The sequence below is a fragment of the Zootoca vivipara genome, chromosome 3, assembly GCF_965207765.1.
Source record: "Zootoca vivipara chromosome 3, rZooViv2.hap1.1, whole genome shotgun sequence".
Lineage (NCBI taxonomy): Eukaryota > Metazoa > Chordata > Lepidosauria > Squamata > Lacertidae > Zootoca > Zootoca vivipara.
In genome coordinates, this window is record NC_142586.1 from 96,696,818 (window position 1) to 96,720,551 (window position 23,734).

The 23,734-nt window shown below is 45.6% G+C and overlaps 1 protein-coding gene across 1 annotated transcript in view; it reads left to right on the forward strand.

Moving 5' to 3' along the window:
- PKDCC (protein kinase domain containing, cytoplasmic) overlaps positions 1 to 23,734 on the forward strand; it is a 47,091-nt gene that overhangs the window by 14,370 nt on the left and 8,987 nt on the right. Inside the window, exons 2-5 of the mRNA XM_035111230.3 lie at positions 6,267 to 6,389; positions 9,284 to 9,555; positions 13,246 to 13,325; positions 14,041 to 14,148. Of these exons, the coding sequence (XP_034967121.3) occupies positions 6,267 to 6,389; positions 9,284 to 9,555; positions 13,246 to 13,325; positions 14,041 to 14,148 (583 nt within the window). The remainder of the gene's footprint in view (positions 1 to 6,266; positions 6,390 to 9,283; positions 9,556 to 13,245; positions 13,326 to 14,040; positions 14,149 to 23,734) is intronic.

The following is a 23,734-nucleotide window of genomic DNA, read 5'->3' on the forward strand; positions in this document are numbered from 1 at the left end:
TTTACAATTAAGCGGCACATAAATTTAGGGACCCAGGTGGCGCTGCGGGTTAAGCCACAGAGTCTAGGGCTTGCTGATCAGAAGGTCGGCGGTTCGAATCCCTGCAATGGGGTGAGCTCCCATTGCTCGGTCCCAGCTCCTGCCCACCTAGCAGTTCAAAAGCACATCAAAGTGCAAGTAGATAAATAGGGACCGCTCCGGCGGGAAGGTAAACGGCGTTTCTGTGCGCAGCTTTGTCATGGTGGCCACATGACCCGGAAGCTGTCTGCGGAGAAACGCCGGCTCCCTCGGCCTATAGAGGGACCCCAGAGTCGGACACGACTGGACCTGATGGTCAGGGGCCCCTTTACCCTTTACCTTTAAATTTAATGAAATTAAATATATTTGAAATGCTTCTTGGGAAGTGTCAGGGGACCTTCCTACAGGGAACCTCCCCCTCTCCTGTTCACCAGCACTTCGCCCAGTGAGAGCAACAGCAGCGGCTCAGGTGAGGGGAATCAGGAAGTTAGCCGGACGGATTTCCAGCGGATGGAGCAGCAGGGAGAAAATCTTGAGGAATAGCAACATGTCTTATAGGCTTTTCATCCGCTGCTGTTGACTACAGTTAATGTGATGCTGTTTAACTGCTCTTTGTTAGCTTTCCTTTCTTGTGATTTTTTTAAATGAAAAAACACACCCAACAACTTATTTTTATTTTAAGCCACCTTTTTAGTTTGATTCCCTCTTGGAAAGGCAGGAGATAATTATCCAAATAAAGAATGTGATCTGAAATGCCGAGTCGGGCCAAATGTTCTCGCTCTTCTCTAACAACATCCTTGCATCTTTCGTAACTTGGCTGCCTCTCAGGGTGAGCCAGGATGGCTCAGTGCTGGAGTATGTGAAGTGGAGTAATAGAAGATTTTTCAGTGGCATTTGCTAAGCCCTTTATTCAAACATGCGGAAGGGCCGTGGCTCAGTGCTAGAGCATCTGCTTTGCATTCTCTGGCATCTCCAGTCCAGGTAGTGATTGTTGGAAGATTCAGGACCATAGGTGCCAACTCCCAGATTGAAAAATCCGGGATTGGCAGCGGCACCGGAAGTCGTGCTGCGGCCATTTTGGAACTGGGCAGAGCGGCACCGGAAGTTGCTTCTACGCATGCTCTGCCCATTTCCCAAAATTGCCGCAGTGCCAGAAATCGCTTCTGTGCATGTCCAGAGACTCCAGACATGTGCAGAAGGAGCCTCCCTGGGCCGGTAAGAATCCGGGGGATTTACGGGGTTTTTAAAAATCCGGGCTGCCAGCAGGAAACGGCTGGAAAAATGGGGGTTTCCCAGGGAATGCGGGAGACTTGGCAGCTATGTTCAGGACAGATAAAAGAAAGGACTTCTTCACACAGCACGTTGTTAAAGCTGTGGAACTCCCACCCACAGGAGGCAGTGATAGCCAGCAACTTGAATGACTGTGTTCTGCTTCCACGGTCAGAGACAGTAATGCTTCTGAATACCAGTTGCTGTTATTCCACAGGAGAGGAGAGGGCTCTTGTGTTTGAATCCTGCTTGCGGGTTTCCCACAGGCATCTGGTTGGCCACTGTGAGAACAGGATCCTGGCCTAGAAGGGCCATTGGCTATTTTTATGTTCTTACGTTAGGGTTGTCACCGGTATTGCAGCCAGGCTAAGCAGGGAGTGCCTAGGCACAGCCAAGGTGTTCTTCCGTGGCTCAGATCGTGAGCCAATTTGGAGGAGAACTGGGGCTCAGCATTATGGGGCAGGGCAGATTCATAGTGGATCCTCCCCACCCTCTGGAATTTGTCAGACCTCCCTAGTTCCATTACTATTTATAAAGTGCCACTGGAATAAATGACGCTTCCATAGTAATATAAGCAAAAGGCAGGCGTTCACCATTGAAATTTACACTGTGTGCAAGTGTGTATTTATTTTCATTTAGCAAGATTTTTTTGAGCACTTGGTCAGAACTCTCTAAGCTGTGTACACAACTAAACTGTCAAGAAAACACAGCTAAAATACACACAAAACCATTGATGTAACTGTACAGCAACGAAAACACATGCAGATAAAATCTGGGAAACATTTAAAACTAGTATAGGTAACCAAATGATTGAAATTAGTGAACTTAGCTTAAGTCGTGTCTACTCTGAGTATTTATTGTGTTTTTATCCCACCTTTTTCTCCAAGAAGCTGAAGGTGGCGTACATGGCTCTCCCCCTCCTCATTTAAGCCCCACAGCATCCCTGTGAGGCAGGTTAGGCTGAGAGGCAGGGACTGGCCTAACATAGTGAGCTTCACAGCAGAGTGGGGATTCGAACCCTGAGTCTCCCAGGTCCCAGTCTCGAGGTTTGTTTCATTTGGGGGAAGAAAGCTGAGGAGTTAAGCCCAAAGCATCTGTGGATGTGGTAGGCTTTAAGGTTGGGTTGGAAGAGAGAGAGAGAGTAGAGGCTTGGGGGAATTCCAGGCATTTGGAGCAGCGAGGGAGAGTGGTCAGAGGCGGTAAGTAGAGCAGAACATCTCCTTGCAGTGCCGGGTTGGATTATAGGGAAAATGCCTTTCTGTGAATTATTCTGGACTTGCATCATCCTTGCTACATAGAAGCTGGCTTTTAACTGTTTCTCTTTTTGGAACATTTTGTCCATCTCTCCTCCTCCTCCTCCTCCTCCTCCTCCTCCTCCTCCTCCTCCTCCTCCTCCTCCTCCTCCTCTCTGGGCACAGAAAAGCAACACTTTTGCTAAGGCCTTTTCTTGGCATGTGTTCTTTTCGACAAATCCAGCTTTGGAAATCTCACTTAAGCCAGAAAGCGTTTTCTGTTTGTCTATCTCTACCCATTGAGGACAGCTTACTAGGGGTCTTTTATTTTGTGTTTCGAACATGTCGGGTTTTGTGTCCTGTCTGACCTTTGGCTTCTGTTTGGGCGGGGGGGGGGCGGCGTCTGAAAAAGGGTTCTTTCTCGTGGCTGTCATTTGTCGTTCTCTCCCACCTTCAAAAGAAGTCTGAAGGAGCGGGAAAGGCCTGGCTAGTGGTGCAGTGGTAAAATGTGGCCGATAGACACTGCTTGGATGTGCCCAAGGAAGAATTAGATGAGTGGGAAGCAGAAGGGAAGGGTGGGAGGAAGAAAAAAAGACCCACCCTGAATTGGATGCAACGGAAAGTGGTGGAAATGAGAGCTATAGTGGTTAGAGCAGGAGTCAGCAAACTTTTTCTGCAGGGGGCCGGTCCACTGTCCCTCAGACCTTGTGGGGGGCCAGACTATATTTTGGGAAAAAATATGAACAAATTCCTATGCCCCACAAATAACCCAGAGATGCATTTTAAATAAAAGGACACATTCTACTCATGTAAAAACACCAGGCAGGCCCCACAAATAACCCAGAGATGCATTTTAAATAAAAGGACACATTCTACTCATGTAAAAACACCAGGCAGGTCCCACAAATAACCCAGAGATGCATTTTAAATAAAAGGACACATTCTACTTATGTAAAAACACGCTGATTCCCGGACCGTCCGCGGGCCGGATTGAGAAGGTGATTGGGCCGCATAGTTTGGGAACCCCTGGGTTAGAGTGAAGTTGAGAGGCCAGAGTTTGAACCCCCACTTGGCCATGAAGCCATAGTCACTCAGCCTAACCTACCTCGCAGGGTTGTTGTGTGCGGGTAAAATGAGGAGGGGGTAAAGAACTGCATATTCCACCTTGAGCTCATTGAAGGAAAGGGTGGGGGAATATACATGCAATAATAATTAAATTAAATTAACAAGGGGGAGGGAGAGCGAGCGAGCGAGATGCAGGTTTGCAAGCTTCGCCCACTGGAATTCGGCCCTTGGCAGACTACGCCCAACAAACTCTCCAGAACAAAGGTTGACAATCTGGGGTCACTGCAAATAGTGCACACTGCCAAAGGATTTTGCCTTCTTCACATTGTTGTAACAAGTAGCGTTTGGCATTGAAAACTGCTACTGGTAGGAATCACTGGAATTAATGGCTAATCTTCATGCTGTTATATGTAGGCCTCCATCCCAGAATTGGCATCACTTCTAATTTGTCCTGGTGGACTCCAGGCAATTCCTCAACACAGTTCCCACTGCTAATGTTCTTCTTTTTCCCCACCTGAAAGGCCAGCTACCTCCTGCTTCTGTTTGACTTTTGTTCCCCCCCCCCCCCGCTTGCTTGGCTTAACACTCCCTTCCCAGTTCTCTGCCCCAGAAATTAAGGTGTAAGAAAACTGCCACAAGTACAGATCTGATGCCAAAGTGTCTCTTGCTGGTTTCAGTATCCTCCCCCCCCTTTAACATTCCCATTTGTCCGATGCTCCCTTTCCTAAAAACAGTGTTTTGATGTGCAAAGGCACTTATTTCGGACAAGGAGTAATTACTTCATACAACCATGCATTTTTTGAAATGCTCGGTTTCCCCAGACAGTGACAGATCTCTGGCAGGGGGTTGCAAGAGTCAAAGCTGGAGAACGTTCATTTGCACATTTTAAAGCGGCTGCAAGTCCTGTGCACACTTACTTGGGAATAAGTTCCACTGGAAACATTTGATTCTGAGTAAGACATCTATAGCAGGGGTGGCTAACCTTTTCAGACTGAGTGCCACCTTAAAACTTGATCAGTTACCCAAAGGGCTGTGTGTCAAAATGTGTGTGGGCAAAGTATAAAAGTATCTAGGGCAATAAAAAAGAGGGGAGGGGACACAGAAACCCCTTTGTACAGCATTTCATGGTAAAATTTTCTTGCTATAACAGAAGGAAGGATTGTGGCGGCTTCTCCTTCCCTTTCTCTCCCTGGTTCTACTGGCAATCTCCTCCAGTACTGTGTAATTGCTCAGGATTGTAAATAGGTCAGACCGCATTGAAATACTGTATCTAAAATAGAGGTGGCTTATACATGGTCCAATTCTGACTCCCCACTTTTTTGTGCACTCCCAAAACACCCCCTCCCAATTATGTATGTATGTATGTATGTATGTATGTATGTATGTATAAATGGCTTTGCCAGGCTTGGCAAAATCCTGAGGTTTATGGGGGGAGGGAACCCCCACAACAGCTCAGCGGGATCTGAGCATGTTCAGTGGTCCCAGAATGCTACCTGAATGTTGAGGGGCATAGGAAAGCAGGGGGGGGATGGGCTGGACTGAACAGGAAGCCCTGCACACTGCAAGGTTTCGTTGTGGGTTCCACTTGTTTCATATTATGTCAGCAAACCGTACCAAGGACCTAACTTTTGAAAAGGCAGGAGATAACCGTTTTTAGAAAATAAATGCTGATCTTCTCATTGAGGAATTTCAGATACGCTTCTGAACAAACCCCAGGGTTTCTTGACATGCTGTTTGAAAAGGAAAAAAAAACACCCCACTATCAATCTAAGGGGAATCCTTTATAAATTATTTGCTGTTGAAGTTTTTTTCCCTCCTGTATTATACCAGTGCATGAACATAGCACAAGTTTTATTTGTTTTTTTTTCCTTTGGGTTCTTTTTTAAATTTTGAAAAATATATCAATAAATAAATTTTGTGACTTGTCTGTCAACCTGCATTTGGGGTGGGTGGGGATTCATTGATGGCAGCCCTGTTTAGGGAAGCTTTTAATGTTTAATAGATTATTGTATTTTACTTTTAATGTTTAATAGATTATTGTATTTTAATATTCTGCTGGAAGCTGCCCAGAGTGGCTGGGGAAACCCAGCCAGATGGGTGGGGTATAAATAAATTATTATTATTATTATTATTATTATTATTATTATTATTTAGTCCAGCCTCACCCAACTTTTACCTTCCAGATGTTTGGGACTACAACTCCCATAAGTTCCAGACAGCACAGCTGCTTGAGAGTTGTAGCCCAAAACATCTGGAGGCTGAAGGCTCTGAGCTAATGTGCTGGGTATCGCCTAACATGTGGGAAGGTATCCCTTCTAGATGCAGCCTGTAAGTTGATGGTGCTTATCTTCCCCCTGTAAAAAAACCTCTCTGCATCTAAGCACTTAAAATTTCTAGACTAGCCTTCACTCCACCCTCCTTGAGATACTAGCTTTCTTCCTGTGTGTGTGTGGGGGGGGGCCTTTTGGGTAGCAGCAGATTTAAGCAAACAACCCCCCTTCCTTCTGCCTAAACTGAAGTATACCAAAAGAGTCATACTGTCAGGTGAGTGCCTCTGAGTCTCTAATACACCACAGAGGGGGAGTTCAATGCATTGATGGTATATATATATATATAATTAAAAGCATGCATACTTTCAAATAATGTACTAATGCCTGCTTTCCCCCCCATCCGCCTTTGCAGCTTCACGGATATTGTTACCAAGACAGCAATGACATCGCAGACACCCTGACTGCCATCACAGAACTGGGCTCACCCCTGGAGATGATCCAGCTTTTACAGATTTCCTGGGAGGACAGGTTCCGCGTAAGTAGAGTTTCAAAGCTGCAATTTGAAGAGGCATTCACCCTTGGTGGAGGTTCAGAATATGTGTGCAGAGTGGAGCAGGATCCCCAGGAACAGTGCAAGACGGGTGGTGCCCCCTCCCCACTCCATGCAGGGCTGGCAGCCCAATCTTACTTTGCCCCCTGTGGTAGGATAACATCACTGCACCTAAGGCAGCATGATAGTCTGGGGCAGTGGTTCCCAACAGGTGGTCCGGGGACCCCCAGGGGTCCGCGAGCTGTGCCAGAGGGGTCCGCAAGATGCTATTAGAATAAAAAATATATTAAATATATTTTGTATGATAACAGATTTTTTGTTTTGGCCGCTTCCTGCATGAGCAGAGTCTAGCGCAAAACTAGAATTAGATAGAGGCAGTAGTTCTGCTGTATGCCATTAGGTGGTGCTTTACAAACACTACTGTTTTGCAAAGAGGCAGCGCGCGCATTCTACTAACGCTCACCTCCCCAAGATGCTTTGCGTGCGTCGGCTTCATTTGTGCGCTACTGCGCAGGTACCCTGTCTACTCCATTCCCCTCCCTCCTCCCTGGCGCACGCTGCCTCTTTGCAATACAGTAGTGTTTGTAAACAAAGCGTTGTTTTTCGCGGAAGCTACAGTTCGCGTAGTTAAAAATGGACCGTTGGTTTAAAAGTGGTTCGTTAAAACGACAAAGGCCTACAGATGAAGAGGAATATAATGCATTTGATGTTCAAGCAAGTAAGTCAGTGACTCTCGAACCGATCTTGTCAGTGTCCATTGAACCTAAATCGTAACTGTAAAAAACGTATAAATATAAAATATAAAAAGACTCTTAATTTGGCCCTCACTTTTTAATTTTAGGATTAGGAATTAATGGGGGTCCTTGTCACAATAGCGGCTCGATGAGGGGTCCTCGAGAAAATTTTGTTGGGAACCCCTGGTCTGGGGCATAGCTGCCAAGTCTCCTGTTGAAAAATCCGGGATCAGCAGCAGTGCGGCACCGGAAGTTGCTTCTACGCATATCTGGACATGTGTAGAAGCATCTTCCGGTGCTGCTCTGCCCAATTTTCGGTGCCCAGACATGGGCAGAGCGGCACCTGAAATCGGTTCTGTGCATGTCCGGACATGCGCAGAAAGAGCCTCCCTGGCAGGTAGGAAACCGGGGGATTTACAGGATTTTTTTCTATTCAGGATAACAGCAGGAAACAGATTAAAATCCGGGGGTTTCCCGCGAAAAACGGGAGACTTGGCAGCTATGGTTTGGGGTGGCTGGGACAGACCATAAAGCATACAGAGCTGCGTCTTCCAACAGAGGGAAAGTGGCCCTAGGAGGAATAGACTAGAGGCTGCCACTTGCCCCCTGTGAGAGTTGTCTCACTTTGACCAATGGTAGGGTCAGCTCTGAGAATCACATCTGCTGTCTCAAAACTATCTCAAAGGCAGCCGGTTGGGTGAAGTGGCAGCACTACTTCTGCTGGGCCTTCTCGTATATCAGGCTTACGTAACAATGGCAAGTGGCAGCACTGTGATCAGCATGGAGCAACTTTGAGCTCCCACAGTGGTGCATTCCAGATGTTGAGGACTCCAGTTCCCATGTTTCCTGACCATTGACCATGCTGGCTCTGGTTGATGCGCATTGTAGTCGAAAACATCTGGAGGGTACACCTTTGGCTTCCCCTGCCCTTGGGTGATGCTGTGTTGTGGGCAATTTTAATGGCAGCTCCTAGCTAACTGATGTAGAGGGTCGAGGGCAAGTGTCAGCACAGCAAGGGGGCCACGTGGAGCCCCACGTGGAGCCCCTAGCTGCCTGAGGATGCTGCTTCTGAATAATAGAATCATAGAGTTGAAAGAGACCACAAGGGCCATCCAGCCCAACCCCCTGCCAAGCAGGAAACACCATCAAAGCATTCGTGACAGATGGCTGTCAAGCCTCTGCTTAAAGACCTCCACCACACTCCTTGGCAGCAAATTCTGCTGTCGAACAGCTCTTACTGTCAGGAAGTTCTTCCTAATGTTTAGATGGAATCTTCTTTCTTGTAGTTTGAATCCATTGCTCTGTGTCCGCTTCTCTGGAGCAGCAGAAAACAACCTTTCTCCCTCCTCTATATGGCATCCTTTAATATATTTGAACATGGCTATCATATCACCCCTTAACCTTCTCTTCTCCAGGGTAAACATGCCCAGCTCCCTAAGCCTTTCCTCATAAGGCATCGTTTCCAGACCTTTGACCATTTTGGTTGCCCTCTTCTGGACACGTTCCAGCTTGTCAGTATCCTTCTTGAACTGTGGTGCCTCCGCAGTTTCCTCCAAAGCTCAAGCTCAGGTTTCCCCAAACTTGGGTATCCTGCTGCTTTAGGACTACAATTCCCATCATCCTTAGCTAGCAGGTCAGGGATGATGGGCACTGTAGCCCAAATACAGCTGGAGACTCATGTTTGGGAAACCTTGCTCTAGCCCTACAGATGCTGCTGGGGTCCCCAGCCCCTCACCAGCCTCAGCTAGCATGGCCAGTGGTCAGGGATGATGGGAGCTGTAGTCCAACAATATATGGGTCATGACTGGCTCTTCACTCCTCCAGTAAGCCAAGCCCAGAGATGGGATTTGCAACAGGTCTTGCAATGGTGTGTTAGCTTTCCAACGATTCATGTGTGCACTTATGCAGTAAGCCTACATTTCCACCTGGGACATCTAAGGGGACAAACCTGTGTGCTGAAGACCAGGGAAAATGTTGGAGAGATCCTCTTGTGTGTGCACTTGGATCTTGTAACCACCCAATCTGTTTCTAATGATGAAAGAGCTGTTGTCTTTTTTTTTTCATGCTCTGCAACAATAAACAGATCCTTCTAGGACGGCCTTGTTAGGGAAGCCAGGCGTGACGACGTGGCTTTTGTTGTTTCAGATCTGCTTCAGCTTAGTTCAGCTTCTGCATTATCTGGCCCACTCACCCCTTGGCTCTGTGACTCTCTTGGATTTCCGACCCCGGCAGTTTGTGATTGTGGACGGAGAGCTCAAGGTGACGGATCTGGATGACGCCAGCATTGAGGAAGCCTCCTGCACGAGCAGCAGGGACTGTTTCATGGAGTTCCCGGCGAGAAACTTCAGCCTGCCTTGTTCTCTTGAGGGCAAATGCCAAAGTATGAACGAGAAGAGGAATCTTTACAATGCCTACAGGTATCGAAGCAGCTGGAAACGAATGGCCATGGGCTGTCAGGAGTGGGAAACCTTTGATTCCCCCCTGTTGGGGTTCACATTTCCTTGGGAGTGTTGGGATCCAACTCCAGAGCCCTTCCAAATGTTAGAGATGGTTTTATTTCAGGAGTGGGGAACCCTATCATATGTTACATTCCCTATGTGGCCCTCCAGATGTTGTTGAATAACAACTCCCACCATCCCTGCCCATTGACTGTGTTTGTTAGGGTTGATGGGAGCTATAGATGAGCAACACCTGGAGGACCAAGGTTCTCCACTCTTGCCTTAGGACCTGCATGCTGTCAGTCAGCAACACCAGATCCCAAAGTGGGCACCACTGCATAGTGCATCCCCTCTTTTTCTGTGCCATCTCATCTCTCACCCTCACCTTCCACCAGCCTGCCCATTTCAGCTTCATCTGTCTCCAGGGTAATGTTGCACACTGGGCTCACTATCTGACTCACTATGGAGCGGTCATATTCCCTTCTTGGTCTCACCCCTTTCTCACCTACTTTCTTATACACATAGGCACCAACTCTGTGATGACAGCTCAGCCGTCCAAAGTATGCAGACTGAGCCTCATAGCTGCCAAGTTATCCCTTTTTTTAAAGGGATTTTCCCTTATGCTGAATAGGCTTCCTCGAGAAAAGGGAAAACTTGGCAGCTATGCTGAGCCCCCCACCCCTGAATCTTGAGGGCCCGGTCGTAGTGATGATAGGCCTTGTGGCCTCCCCTCAATACATTTGACCTCTCTCTCTCTCTCTCTCACACACACACACACGACAAGCTCTCCCCCATTTCACATGAAACTCTGCGCCTCTGCTCACACAAAACACAGGAGAGAAAGAGACCCTGGAAAAAGAGTGGCCTGGAGAGCCCCGCAGTGTCTGGTGGGCTGCATGAAATTAGGACAGGGGGCGTAACTTCCTCACGACTTATTTTCTTCTCGATTATCCAGAAGGACCACATTTGGAAGGGATGTCTTTTAAAGACGCACAGCAAACACAGCCTGTCTCTGAAGGCCAAATAAATGCTAAATTTAATGTGTGACATTACTCACACTTTCTCCAAAAAAACACCCTCAAGCTGTTTGTTTTGAAGAAAAACCAGCTGCAGGGCGCTGATCTGCAACATACTCCCAAACCGAAATAGGGAACAGCCACAGATTTTTGCTGGGGAAAAAAATCCCCCCCCCCACAGCTTTTTGCTTCTGAAGGTGAAGTTTGCCACAAACAGTACAATTTGCAGGGGAGGGGAATAGCAACTGGGTGATTTTCAGCAGTGAGTAATTGGGTACATGTTCTGGACATGAGCCTTGAAGCTGATTTTTCTTGAAAATGTTTTTTGAAAAAGCATTTTGTTTTAAAGCGTGAGTATTGCAAAGTGTAGTTTGGCCTTGACTCTCTGTGGTTCATTTGGTTGATCAGGATTCTGAGTTTACTCCCCATGTGTCTTCATGTTCTCAAGGCATGGTTTGAAGGCATGCGATGTAGCAATCTACTGAAGCCAAGCATGTCTAAGTCTGGTCAGTCCCTTCGGTGGGAGACTGCCTGGGAACCCTATAAAATAAAGCAACTCTTTATAGTGTGGCTCATACAAAACCACTCATCAGAGCTGAGAAGGACTTTTAACTTGAACCCAGCTCCGTATTCTATTTGCAAACCAATGAATCATTTAATACACATGTAGCAAGTGTTTATATTTTCTCCCCTGGACGTGAGCGACTTTTAAATATGACTGACAGCAGGATCTATGTATGCAGAGAAAATGTTCTTCCTGACTTTTCAGGACAGACGTAGGGACAGGGCAGCATCCGTTGAAATGTCCTATTTATGTTTCCAATCTGCCCATGACCTAATATTTACGTCTCATGGGTTTGTTTATACTGTCCGTCTTGTTAAAAATCACTCTGAAAGGAGACTTGATAGACTGCAATGGTAGTATGGAATTGGCAGAAGAAATTCAAACTTCATATCCCTTGATAAATCATGCCATTGTGGTTTAAAAATTACAGCGTCCCGCTCCCTCTTTTATTCATGTGTTTGAATGCCACTTCCTAGGTTTCACAAATGGGGAGAGTGTTGTTGCACTCAGATTCTCCTGGTGGGCATCCCATAAGGTTGGCCACTGTGAGAACAGGATGCTGGATCAGAGGGGTCTTTGGTTTAATCCAGCAGGGCACTTCCCACAGAGTAATCCTATTTCTGGCTGAGAAGCTGGAACAGAGCAGTGGAGTCGCTGCCACTCACCCCAACCAAGAGTGGAAGGTGGTTTAACAATTACTTTCCCCAGGGAACTCTGGGAATTGTAGCTCTGTGTGGCGAATAGGGGGTCTCCTAACAATTCTCAGAACTCTTAACAGACTACAGTTCCCAGGATTCTTTGGGGGAAGCCATGGTTCTTTAAAGCTGTACAACACTGCTTTAAACACACAATGGAGATGGGAACTTGGAGTCTAATCTTTTTTATTTATTTGGAATTTTCAGGTTTATACATTTCAATAATTTTACAGCCATTTTAACATTTCAAAACGTGACTTCCTTCCCCCTCTTTCTGCGGTTCCTTAAATTTATTATTAATAGTTTCTGCATATCCTAATTAACTTAATTTGTTCATTCATTCATCTGCTTTAAATATATACTCTTATGAAACTGCAGGTTATTACAATAATCCTGCCAATGTTTTTATCCGTTTACAATTGGTTTGTAAATATTCAATAAACCATTTCCATTCTTTTATAAAAAGTTTGTTATCTTGATTTCTTATTTTTCCAGTAAGTTTTGCCATTTCTGCATATTCCATCAGTTTTTGTATCTATACTTCTTCTGGAGTCTAGTCTAGTTGATTCTGCTTAACATTACCTGCACCCCATCTTGAGACTTTTATAAGCTCCAGACTTTCAGCTTACAAATCTTGCTCAACTTTTCCTATTCAGCCCACAAGTTTGATTAACATCAAACCTCCAGAAAAGTTCTGGACAACTCAAAAAAGTTTAATTGCTACTTTAGTGACATTTTGATTGGTCCAAATAAAGTTATTGCCTGACTTTGGAGCCTTTGTGTAGCAAATTATGCAGAGCCGCTAATGAAAATGGGCTCAATTAAAAAAGAGAGAAGGAAAAAAAGAAAACTATTTTGAGGCATTGTAACTCAAATTCTAACAATGTGAATTGGAATTATAAACCAAGTTCTGTCGACTGAATTCTGCTCCCTGCATAAATTGTGTCATATGTGCGATACTTTTGCTGGAAAAGCACTGAAAAATATTAGTGGTTTGATGTCAATCTGGCTGGTTGCTTTTTGGGATTGGACACGTGAAAGACGTTTTGAATTTACGGTCCTTAAATAAATAAAAAACCTTGTCCAAGCAGAGACAGACAGCTTTACAAATAGATCAAATCCATGGTTTTTTGTGTGTTTTTTAACAGCAAATTTCTACATTAATAAAGTATTTACAGGTAGTTAGTTACAAGGTGGCCTTGTCCAAAGCAGCTCTGTCTATGCTTCACCCAGCAGCTGTGTGAATATAGCCGCAGCTCTATATTTAATTATAGAATATGATTCTATTTCCTGCATAGCTCAGAGACTTGTAAATTACTGGAATTTTATTATTCATTTATGATGTCCTGTGGTTACTAAACTCGCAAAACTAACAGCTTTCACTTCTTTGTAGGTTTTTCTTTACTTATCTTCTGCCGCACAGTGCCCCTCCGTCCCTGAGGCCGTTGCTCGATGCGATTGTCAATGCTACAGGTAAGAAATGTGTCATGATCTCCATTGGATTAAACTAAAAGCTTCCCTTCTCTCCAGCATCCTGCATCCGATGCTCTTCCTCCGCCAGAACACTAGAACTCATGGGCATCCTATGAAGCTGAGCGCTGGAAGATCCAGAACAGGGAAGAGACTTGTGCAGCACAAAGTTATAACTATGGATCTTGCTCCCACAGGAAGCACAGTGATGGCCGCCAACATGGGCGACTTTAAAAGGCAGTAATGCTTCTGAATACCAGTTGCTGGAAATGACGGGGGGGGGGGGGGGGAGAGAGCACTGCTGCGCTCAAATCCTGCTTTGTGGCCATGGGCACCTGGTTGGCCACTGGCCTGATCCATCAGGGCTGTTCTTGTGTTCAAGAAGTCCGGATGCAGGATTTGAAGGCAACAGAGAAGTCTATCACCCTCCAGCAACTGGAATGCAGTGGGGGGGGGGACGTGAAAGTTAAGAACATAGGAAGAGTCTTGCCAGGGCCCCCCATTTGCTGCTCTTTGGAGAAAGACAGAAGTGTGATTAATAACAGTTTCATTTGTTCTCCCTTGCTGCCCCATCTATTGCCCCTGACTTCTGTCATTTTGCCCCCTATTAGCCTCTACAATGCCCCCTATTAGCCTCCACCTCTCCTCTCTAAAGCTCCCCTAGCTGTTGCTGTACACAAGGTTTCTTTCTGTCTCTAAGCTGTTTCCCTTGTTATAGGAGAACTTCAGTGGGGAATAGACGAAACGGCTGCTCAGCTTGAAAGAGTTTTGCATTTATACAAGAGTGGCGTGTATCTCCAGAATTCTACACGGACACCCCGGTCAGGTAAAGAATCGCTCCCTGCGGGGCAGCAAATTAGTCTTGACTCAGGATGGCTGCATACTGCCTTTCTGGCTAGGGGCCTGGTTGTTTTGTTGCAATCCCACATGGGTCTTGATGGAGGGTGAGAACTCAAAGGAGTATCACCTTCTGGTCATCTTCTTCTTTGGCAATCACTTGTTGCCGAGTAAGATTGTCTTCCATGAACGCAGTCTTAACAGTGAGTCCGTAAGTGACTGTGGAGACCAATTCTGGATCCACACGTACTTCCTCAGTGAGGACATTGGTTTCTGGGTGGAAATTGATCACGGTGTGGATTTGCCAAACGTGCCTTCCTCTTAGCACGTTTCTCCCTTGCGTCCTGAGTTCGAGTATCTTCAAAGTCCATGACACCTTTGGTAAAGGCTGTTCTCCAACTGGAGCGCTCACAGGCCAGTGTGTTCCCAGTTGTCTGTGTTTATACTACATTTCTTAAGATTTGCCTTGAGAGTCTTTAAACTCTTGTTGACCACCAGCATTACGCTTTCCATTTTTAAGTTCGGAATAGAGTAGTTGCTTTGGAAGACGATCATCAGGCATCTGCACAACATGACCAGTCCAATGAAATTGACGTCGAAGAATCATTGCTTCAACACTGGTGATCTTTGCTTCTTCCAATACACCTTCTGGTAGCTCATTGACAGCTCAGGGGTGGGGTTGGTAAAGGTGTCATTGGATTTGGGGTCTCAGACTCCTAATGGTGATTGAGCATCAATCTATCTGTGTCTTTTTATCCTGGCTTGAGGTCTCTTGGCTGTGTGGTGCTATCATATGGGTAGCAGAACTACAGAAGTAATATCAAGTAGCATCCCAACCACTCTATGGGTAGGCTTTGTGTACGGGTAAGGACCAGAGGGATTAACAAAGTAGAAATTTCAGTAAGGGAGGGGGCTGTTGTGGGAGTAGTTCCAATCCTGGTCTTTGGGTTGAAACCACCCTCAGGCTAAAAGGGAAAGTCCAGAGCTCTTGACTGGGTTTCCATTTGGTTCCATAATTACTTAGGGAGGAGATGAGGCTTGCTAGTGTGGACACCTCCAGGGTCAACCTCTTAGTAAGAAACTGGCAGGAAAGGCTGGTACAGGTGCTCCTTTAACTTTGTCATTTTCCATCACGCACTTTGCTGAGTGACAGTGTCAACACGGCCCAGTTGCATTTCAGCTGCACAATCCATCCTTTGTTGGGAGAGTGCCAGGATGTCGGGAATTATTCTGGGGTGTCTGCTGAATCCAGTTTTAACAGCATCATTAGAATGCTGTTCTAACAGAAACAGTGTGTTGGCCTGTTAAGATGGAGCAAAGCTACAATGATATTTAGCTGGAGTAACATCTATTCCGACCTGGTTTTTCTTATTCTGTACCTCATGTAACAGCAACTTGTTAGCATCCAACTACCTCTGCTTTGACACTGGCTGAGATCCATTTTGTTTAGAAACCATTACGATAGTTCTCCCTGAACTGCCAGAAGAGGCTGGGTTTTAAATCAAAATAGTTTTTAATTATCTGCACATTTCATCCCTGGTCCAGAATCCTACCTGCTATCATGCAGGCTATCCCATCTATATAAATGGCAGCAGCAAATCTGCCTTTCCTGTTCGACGCTAGAATGCCCTCTGCTGCTGCTGGACTGAAGGTTCTTTATCAATGTACAGTGGTACCTTGACTTACGAATGCCTTGACTTCCGAAGGTTTCAACTTACGAAGTCGTCTAACCCAGAAGTATTTTCACCGCACGCGTGTTCTGCGCCTGCGCAGAAGCGGCGTGCGCATTCTGCGCATGTGCAAAGTGCAAAATTGCGCTTCACGCATGCGCAAAATGGACGCTTCGACATCCGAAGGTTTCGACTTACGAAGAGCGCCACGGAACGGATCACCTTCGTAAGTCGAGGTACCACTGTATAGGTAAAAATTGCTTAGAAGAGCCTCGCGATTGAGCCTGAACTGTTTCCCAAAGCCTTTTCCCATGCCCAGTTTGTAAGGGAAAGTGTCAGTGGAAAAGCAGCTTCATGAAAGTTCTTGTCAATCTGAGCTTTCCCATAAATAAACGTTAACAAGATAAATCTTGGTCATGTTACAGAAGGACTTGGGTCTTAAGCTTTCACTGTGCTTTGGTTGTAAAACTTTTTATAGTGCCATAAATTGTATTCTACTTTGGACTTAGCTTTAGTGACGCAGAAACAAAGTGTGTGTGTGTGTGGCCGGGGTGGGGGTGGGGGTGGGGACTTTAATAGTTGTGTGTTTTCCCTAATCATAAATCATCCCATTATTGAAGTTTGTTATCTGGATGCTGGGCTATTTAAAATGATGCTGAATTCAAGAATTCTTCTACGGTTTTTTTTTTAATATAAAAAATATACAGGTTGCAATAAACTCTGAAGCAAAACAAGACTGTATATCAAAATATAAACCACCTGCCTTTGAATATATTTATAGGTGGCACAACAGCTAGAAACAGATATTCCAAATTTTAGAAACAAGGGTTCCAGTTCTTTATTTTGCTTATTCCCATATTTACTCTTGATAGTATCAACAGGAGTATACTGGCAAAAATGGCTTGTGAGTAGCTTTTATGTATATTTATTTAGAAAATACTGCCAATACTGCTTCCATTTGGAAAATTCATCTCCCTGATATTAACGGGCAGTATCTGAAGATGCCCTTCCAAGCATGGGAGAAACCTTTCTGTTTGTGACTGCTGTTGCATCCTGGTTCTGCTTGCAGGATTCTCATAGCCAAGTGGGTGGCCACTGTGAGAACCGGATGAGGGACTAGATGGGCCTTTGGCCTGATCCAGCAGGCTGCTTTGGATCAGGCCAAGAGAGAGCAGCCAGGGCTGCTGCAATAAACAGCTGTGCAAGCCTTTGGCAGGCAGAAGCACGAGAGGACATCAGAGGACGAAGGGAAGGGGAAAGAGGCACAGAGGCCAGTGTTTCCTGCGGCACCCCAACCAGCATTCAAGGCACCCCAGGTTACCACAGGACACTGGTTGAAAACCACTGCCATAGTGGCATCCTGTAACGGAAAAGGAGGAGAGAGGTTTTCGTCGATTAGCTCTCACTGCTACAGACGCTGTTTCTGAAGTCTTTCCACTCTTTACTCCAGAGGAAGCTAGTAGCTGTAAATAGGGTGGCCATGTGTCCTGGTTCACAGAAAGAGGGCAGTCCTCTGTTTTGAGGCAGCCACTGTTTGAAGGGCTGTTTGGTGCAAGTCCACCTTGAAGATGGAAATCATCTCCAGAAGAGGGCAACCAAAATGGTCAAAAGCCTGGAATCAATGCCTTATGAGGAACGGCTTAGGGAGCTGGGTATGTTTAGCCTGGAGAAGAGAAGGTTAAGGGGTGATATGGTAGCCATGTTCAAATATATGAAAGGATGTCATATGGAGGAGGGAGAAATATTGTTTCTGCTGCTCCAGAGAAGCGGACATGGAGCAATGGATTCAAACTACAAGAAAGAAGGTTCCACCTAAACATTAGGAAGAACTTCCTGACAGTAAGAGCTATTCAACAGTGGAATTTGCTGCCGAGGAGTGTGGTGGAGGTCTTTAAGCAGAGGCTTGACAGGCATATGTCAAGAATGCTTTGATGGTGTTTCCTGCTTGGCAGGGGGTTGGGCTGGATGGCCCTTGTGGTCTCTTCCAACTCTATGATTCTATGATTCTTTAAGAAAGGAGAGCTGGGAGGACATTGAAGTTGCCCATCCACCAGCAAACTGAGCAGGCCACCTGGTCACAATCTTTTCCCTGTATGCTGAGATGCATTGTGTTTCTAGTCACATGATTTATGAATTTGTATTTAGGCATATCTGTTAGCATATGTAACATTTATTATTATGCAAATCCTTGCCATCCCTTTTGGCACCGCCTCAGCGGCTACCCTAGCTATAATGTTGTGCCATTCTGCAAATAAGTTCTAATCACTTCCACTTCTCTCTTTGGGCCCTGCTGTTGGTATTTAATTTGCCATTACAACAGATGGGTGGCGGCAGGGAGAGTAAATCGTTTTCTTTGTCGAGGCTCCCCGTTGCCACAGCTGTGTCCCTGGACCAGGGCATATTGGCAGGTGATAAATAGAAATGCAGACTGGGCAGCTTTCCAACTGGTAGCTACAGTTGGTAGTAAAACACACATAACCCCCCCCCTTCCCAATTGGGCTGCTGCGGCTGAAATAAATGGCCATTAGGACTGATTAAATTCAGGTGGAGGGTGACTCGAGCAAGCTAAAAGGACGAAACCGCAACCTGTTTTACCTAATTTATATTAAATTGCCGCCCCAGAGCGTATGCTTGCGACTGAGGCTGGGGAGAGGCTGGCATGCCTGTCTGAGCGCAGAGAGCCACGGTGGCTTTTTGGCTTACCAGTAAGAAGAGGGAGAGACTGCTGCACTGTGATGGGGTACAACAGGGCTGGCAAAAGGCACCAAGTTCAGCCCCCAGCAATACCAGTTAAAAACAGATGACGAGAATGGTGTCTCTGCCTCCAGGTGTGTGTGTGGGGGGGAACGGTTTTCACTGCCGGGGGGGGGGCGCATTCTCTTGATACTAACCTGTTGGAGGCCACATGCCAGTGGAAGACGTGGCTGGAACCAATGGTGGACGAAGAAAAAGGCATCTCACTGCTGCTCTCTCGCCACCGCCCCCCTCCCGGTAAGTTCAAAACTCTTAATTTGTCCTGAGAACTAGCTCCTACCCTCCAACATTTCTCTGATGAAAATAGGGAGTCCTATTTAACAACATAACAATTTTATTATTTATACATCTGACTGGGTTGCCCCAGCCACTCTGGGTGGCTTGCAGCATATTTAAAAACATAATAAAACATCGAACATTGAAAAAGCTTCCCAATACAGGGCTGCCTTCAGATGTCTTCTAAAGGTTGTATAGTTACTTGTCTCGAGGGTCCTATAACTCCATACCCTCCAACACTTCTCTGATGAAAATAGGGATGCCCTAAGGAAAAGCGGGACATTCCGGGATCAAATCACAAACCAGGACAGCTCCTGTAAATCTGGGACTGTCCCTGGAAAATAGGAACACTTGGAGGGTCTGCTAGCTAGGAAAATGGAAACTATTGAGAAATTGGAGGGCAAATTTTGGCACTGCGGGAGTACCCTCACTTCATTGATTGTCTTGTGAACTTTACAATAATAGTTTTAGGCAGAAATAAGAGTTTGGGATTAGGATGATGAATACATTGTAATCTCTATAATGTGACATTACAGTGGTAGTTTTAAGCCATGCCATGCCAAACTGTGTGTGTGTGTGTGTGTGTGTGTGTGTGTGTGTGTGTGTGTAGGTAGCTGAATGTGTGAATTTATTGCCACTGTTATAGTATTAGGCAGGTTATTTATAGGTATTTAACGCCATTAGTCTGGAAATTGAGCAGAACTTTGACCTTTTTATGATGTGAGTTGCTACAAGGAGTCTTCAAATTCCATGGACACCATTTGAGCAGGTTTCAAGTTTTGGCGAGACAAAACAATCCTGGCTTGAACCAAACCTTTCTAAGTGGGGTGATTGTGGTGGAATTCCTAAATTTAGTTCTGAGTACATTGAATAGAAATAAGGCCTGTGTCGCCAAATGGCATCCTATTACCAGGAGTTTTTTTGGGGTGAAATAATAGTTGAAGAAGAAAATATGGTTTTAGGTTTATTCAGTTTATGTATTGCTTCCCACTTAATAATGTCCCGAAGCAATTTAGAACCAAGTAAAAATACAATGTTGAAATCACATCAACATATTCAAAACAGATTTAACAATGCAATACCAAATCATTGGTCTTGCCCAAAGGTCTATGAAAAGAAATGCTAGTGCCAGAATGCTGACAAAGGTGAAGCCAGACAGGCCTTCTTGGGGAGAGCATTTCCTAAACTAACAGTCCATTGCCATCATCATGACCATTGTGTCCAGTCCTGAGGGCTGCAGTTAAAGATGGATATTGACGAACTGGAATGTGGTCAGAGAAGAGCGGCAAAGATGGTGAGATCATATGGGATTTGGGAATTTAAGTCCTATGAGGAAAAGTTGAAGGGGTATGTGTAGCTTAGAGAAGAGATGATTAAAAGGTGACACGATTGCCATCTTCAGATATCATGTGAACTCCTGCTTCTAGACTGAAGTTGAACAGTCTAGTTACAAAGAATTACACAGGCGTTGCACATCTGTCATTTGTGAGAACTGTGCCCGAGGGGCATGTTCAGAAGTGAGGAGGGACACATACAGAAACAGGATTACAGTTTCTGCTTCTCTACCTCTATACCCTCCAACATTTCTCCGATGAAAATAAGGACGTTCTGTTCCATAATGATAATTTTAATATTTATACCCCACACATCTTACTGGGTTGCCCCAGCCATTCTGGGCAGCTTCCAACATATATAAAAACATAATAAAACATTAAACCAGGCATGTCCAACCAGTAGATCGTGATCTACTGGTAGATCCCTGGCTGATCCTGGTAGATCGTGGGACCCTTATTGATTGTAGGATTAAATAAAGTTTACCGAAAGTTAACAAAAGCTGAAGAACCCTGGGCAATCCTACCCCCCCCCCCCAAAGCTCAATAACTCTGGGCAATCTACCCCCGCCCCACGCACACTCCTCCAATGACAATGGGTAGATCACTGCCATTTTTTTAATACTGGGAGTAGATCACAGTCTCTTGGGAGTTGGACGTGCCTGCTTTAAACGATAAAATTAACTTCAGACGGCTCGAGGGTTGGATAACTCCATACCCTCCAATATTTCGCCAGTGAAAATAGGGACGTCCTAAGGGATCAAATCAAAACCAGGACAGCTTCTCTAAATCAAGGACACCCCTGGAAAACAGGGACAGGAGGGTCTGTAACTCCTGTAGTAGAGTTTATACACCCCCCCCTCCCCAAATACCCACTCAAGTTGCTGGATTTAGATGAAACCAAAGACAGGAAGACCACATATTCCACCACCCAGAGTCCATGTGCCATGGCACCTGTTGCTATGGCAACAGCCAGGTTGGAACAGGAAGTGTGGATTGTGAAGAGCGGCCTACTTTAGTCTTTTGGTGTTCCAGTCTGAACCTACTTATCTCCTTTAATTGCATGTACTATCCACCCACAAAGGATCCCCGTTCAATTTTTCTGTATACCTTAAATACCCATGCGACTAGAGTATAGTTCTCCAAGGCCCAAGAGGCACACTTGCCATAGGTTTCTAGTGATATTAATGAGTTCTTCATAAAGCTCTTGTTTCAAGTGGGCCTAATTCTTAAGAAGCCATTACAGCCAGCATCTCTTTCTCTTTGTCTAATAGTTTGCATCCATCTGTGCTGTGCGTCAAGGCTTCTAGCATGTGCTGACGGGTTTATGGATCCCCTGGGCCTTGTCTTCCAGCCTGCATAGTGCGTTTTGTGTGTGTGTGTGTGTGTGTGTGTGTGTGTGTGTGTTTCTTCCATTGGCTGGCCTGCTCTCCACTCGCTTCTTCCGTTCCTCTCTGGCAAGGCAAAGCAAAGCAAAACAGAGAGGACAAATAATGTTGCGTTCTTTTCCTCCACCGGGTGTTCTGCCAATTGTCAGCCAGTGTGGTCCACTTGACAGAGTACTGGACTTTAACCTGACTTCAGACCTTCATTCAGCCATGAACTCAGTGGGTGGGCTTTGGCAGATCATTTTAGTGGGAATGATGCAGGCCCATCTTAGAAAGTTGCTAAAGCAACAATGAGCAGGTACCTCACAGATTCTTAAGGCTGTTGTGGTTCCCCACTTCAGTGAGTGACAGGATGTTCCGGAGCAGTGCTACTGAGCTTGATTTCGTTGGATGAGACCGTGATGGAGACTTATGTCACCTCTGCGATATTCGAAAGCAGCTTTTCAAAAAGCTTTTGAGAAAGCCCCGCGAGTCAGCTTAGCAGTCGTGGAATAAGAGGAGAGGTCCTGTTAGGACTGGGAAGTGGTTAAGAAACAGGAAGCAGAGAGCAGGAAAAAATGGACAGTACAATAATAAAAAAGCAAATATATTTAGAATAAAACAGTGTAAGATTCAAAATAGGCACCCATGCTCGAGAGACCCATTCATCCAGTTGAGAAGTATTGCTGGAACAAAAAATGTCATCAGTTGTTTCCAGAAAGTGCAGATAGTTCCTGTCATATCACAATGGGGAAATAGAAAGTGAGAATTGCTATTGAGACCTGTGCTTTTTAACTTTTTAATTAATAAACTACAGTGGAACCTCGATTTACAACTACCTCTGTTTATGAACGCCACGGAGCCGGAAGTGTTTACATCCAGGTTCTGCGGTGTCAGATTGGCACTTCGCACACGTGCAAAAGCATGCCTTCGGGGAGCAAATGCCTCCATTTACAAACGCCTCCATGGAACGGATTGCATTCGTAAACTGAGGTTCCACTGTAGAGTTTTGCATGCTCACTTGGACTTACCTGCTTTTTGCCATAAGCAACTAGGGAAGTTGCTATTCACAAAGCTGATTTTAAACATTAGTAATTGCTCTGCAGTTCAAACTGCAAATTTAGGATTTTGAATCTTCCACAATCCATTTGTGAAAATGTTGTCAGGACTTCAGCATGCAGCGCCAGAAACCCATGCATATAGATTCAGTCGTTCTCGAATAGATACAGTTGGCTCTCAAACAGAATGCGTTCCGGGAGTCCGTTTGACTCTCGGAACCATTCAAAAACCAAGGCATGGCTTCTGATTGGCTGCAGGAGTGTCCTGCAGTCAATTGGAAGCCATGGAAGCTGCGCAGGACACTAGGCTTCCGAAAATCGTTCAAAAACCAGAACACTCGCTTCCAGGTTCCGATCGTTTGGGAGCCGATTTGTTCGGGAGCCAAGGTGTTTCAGATCCAAGGTACGACTGTATAGGTAAAAGTCCAAAAAAAAAATCACTGGTGAATACCAGTGATTTAAAGGGGAAGGGTCACAGTTCAGTGACGGTGCATGCTTTGTGTACAAAATATCCCCAGTTCAATCCCTGGCATCTGGTGAGGCTGAAACTTTGGAGACCTGCCACGACTCCTTGTAGATAATACTGATCTATTTTACATATTTCATTTCATTTATCTGGGCTCTTCCATCCTGGAACCCAAGGTGATGCACCTATGGTTCTGAATCAGTCCAGGTACTAACCAGACTTAGCCCTGTTTAGCTTCAGCTTCATGGGACTTCAGATCACCCCTTGGAACCAATGGTCTGGTTTGGCATGAGATAACCTCCTGTGTGACTATAGGGTTGGAGAACCTCTTTCAGCCGTGGGGCCACATTCCATCCTGGCCAGAGGCAAAAGGTGTCACAACAATGGATGGGACTTTTTTTTACCTTTGTGCAATGAACTAAATCCCAGCCATCCTCTACCGAGGCAAGCAATGGGAATGATCAGAGTTGAAAGACAGACTTCATAAGTTTAAGGCACACTTCAGCCAGATCAAAGCAGCCAAAGAGCAGGGCCGGTGGGGGGTACAGCCTGCAGAGAAAGGTCAGGGCCTATGAGAGTCCTGAGGGCCAGATAGAAAGATCTTGAGGGCCACATTTGGGCTTCCTAACTCCTGCTACAGATAGTTTTGGGAC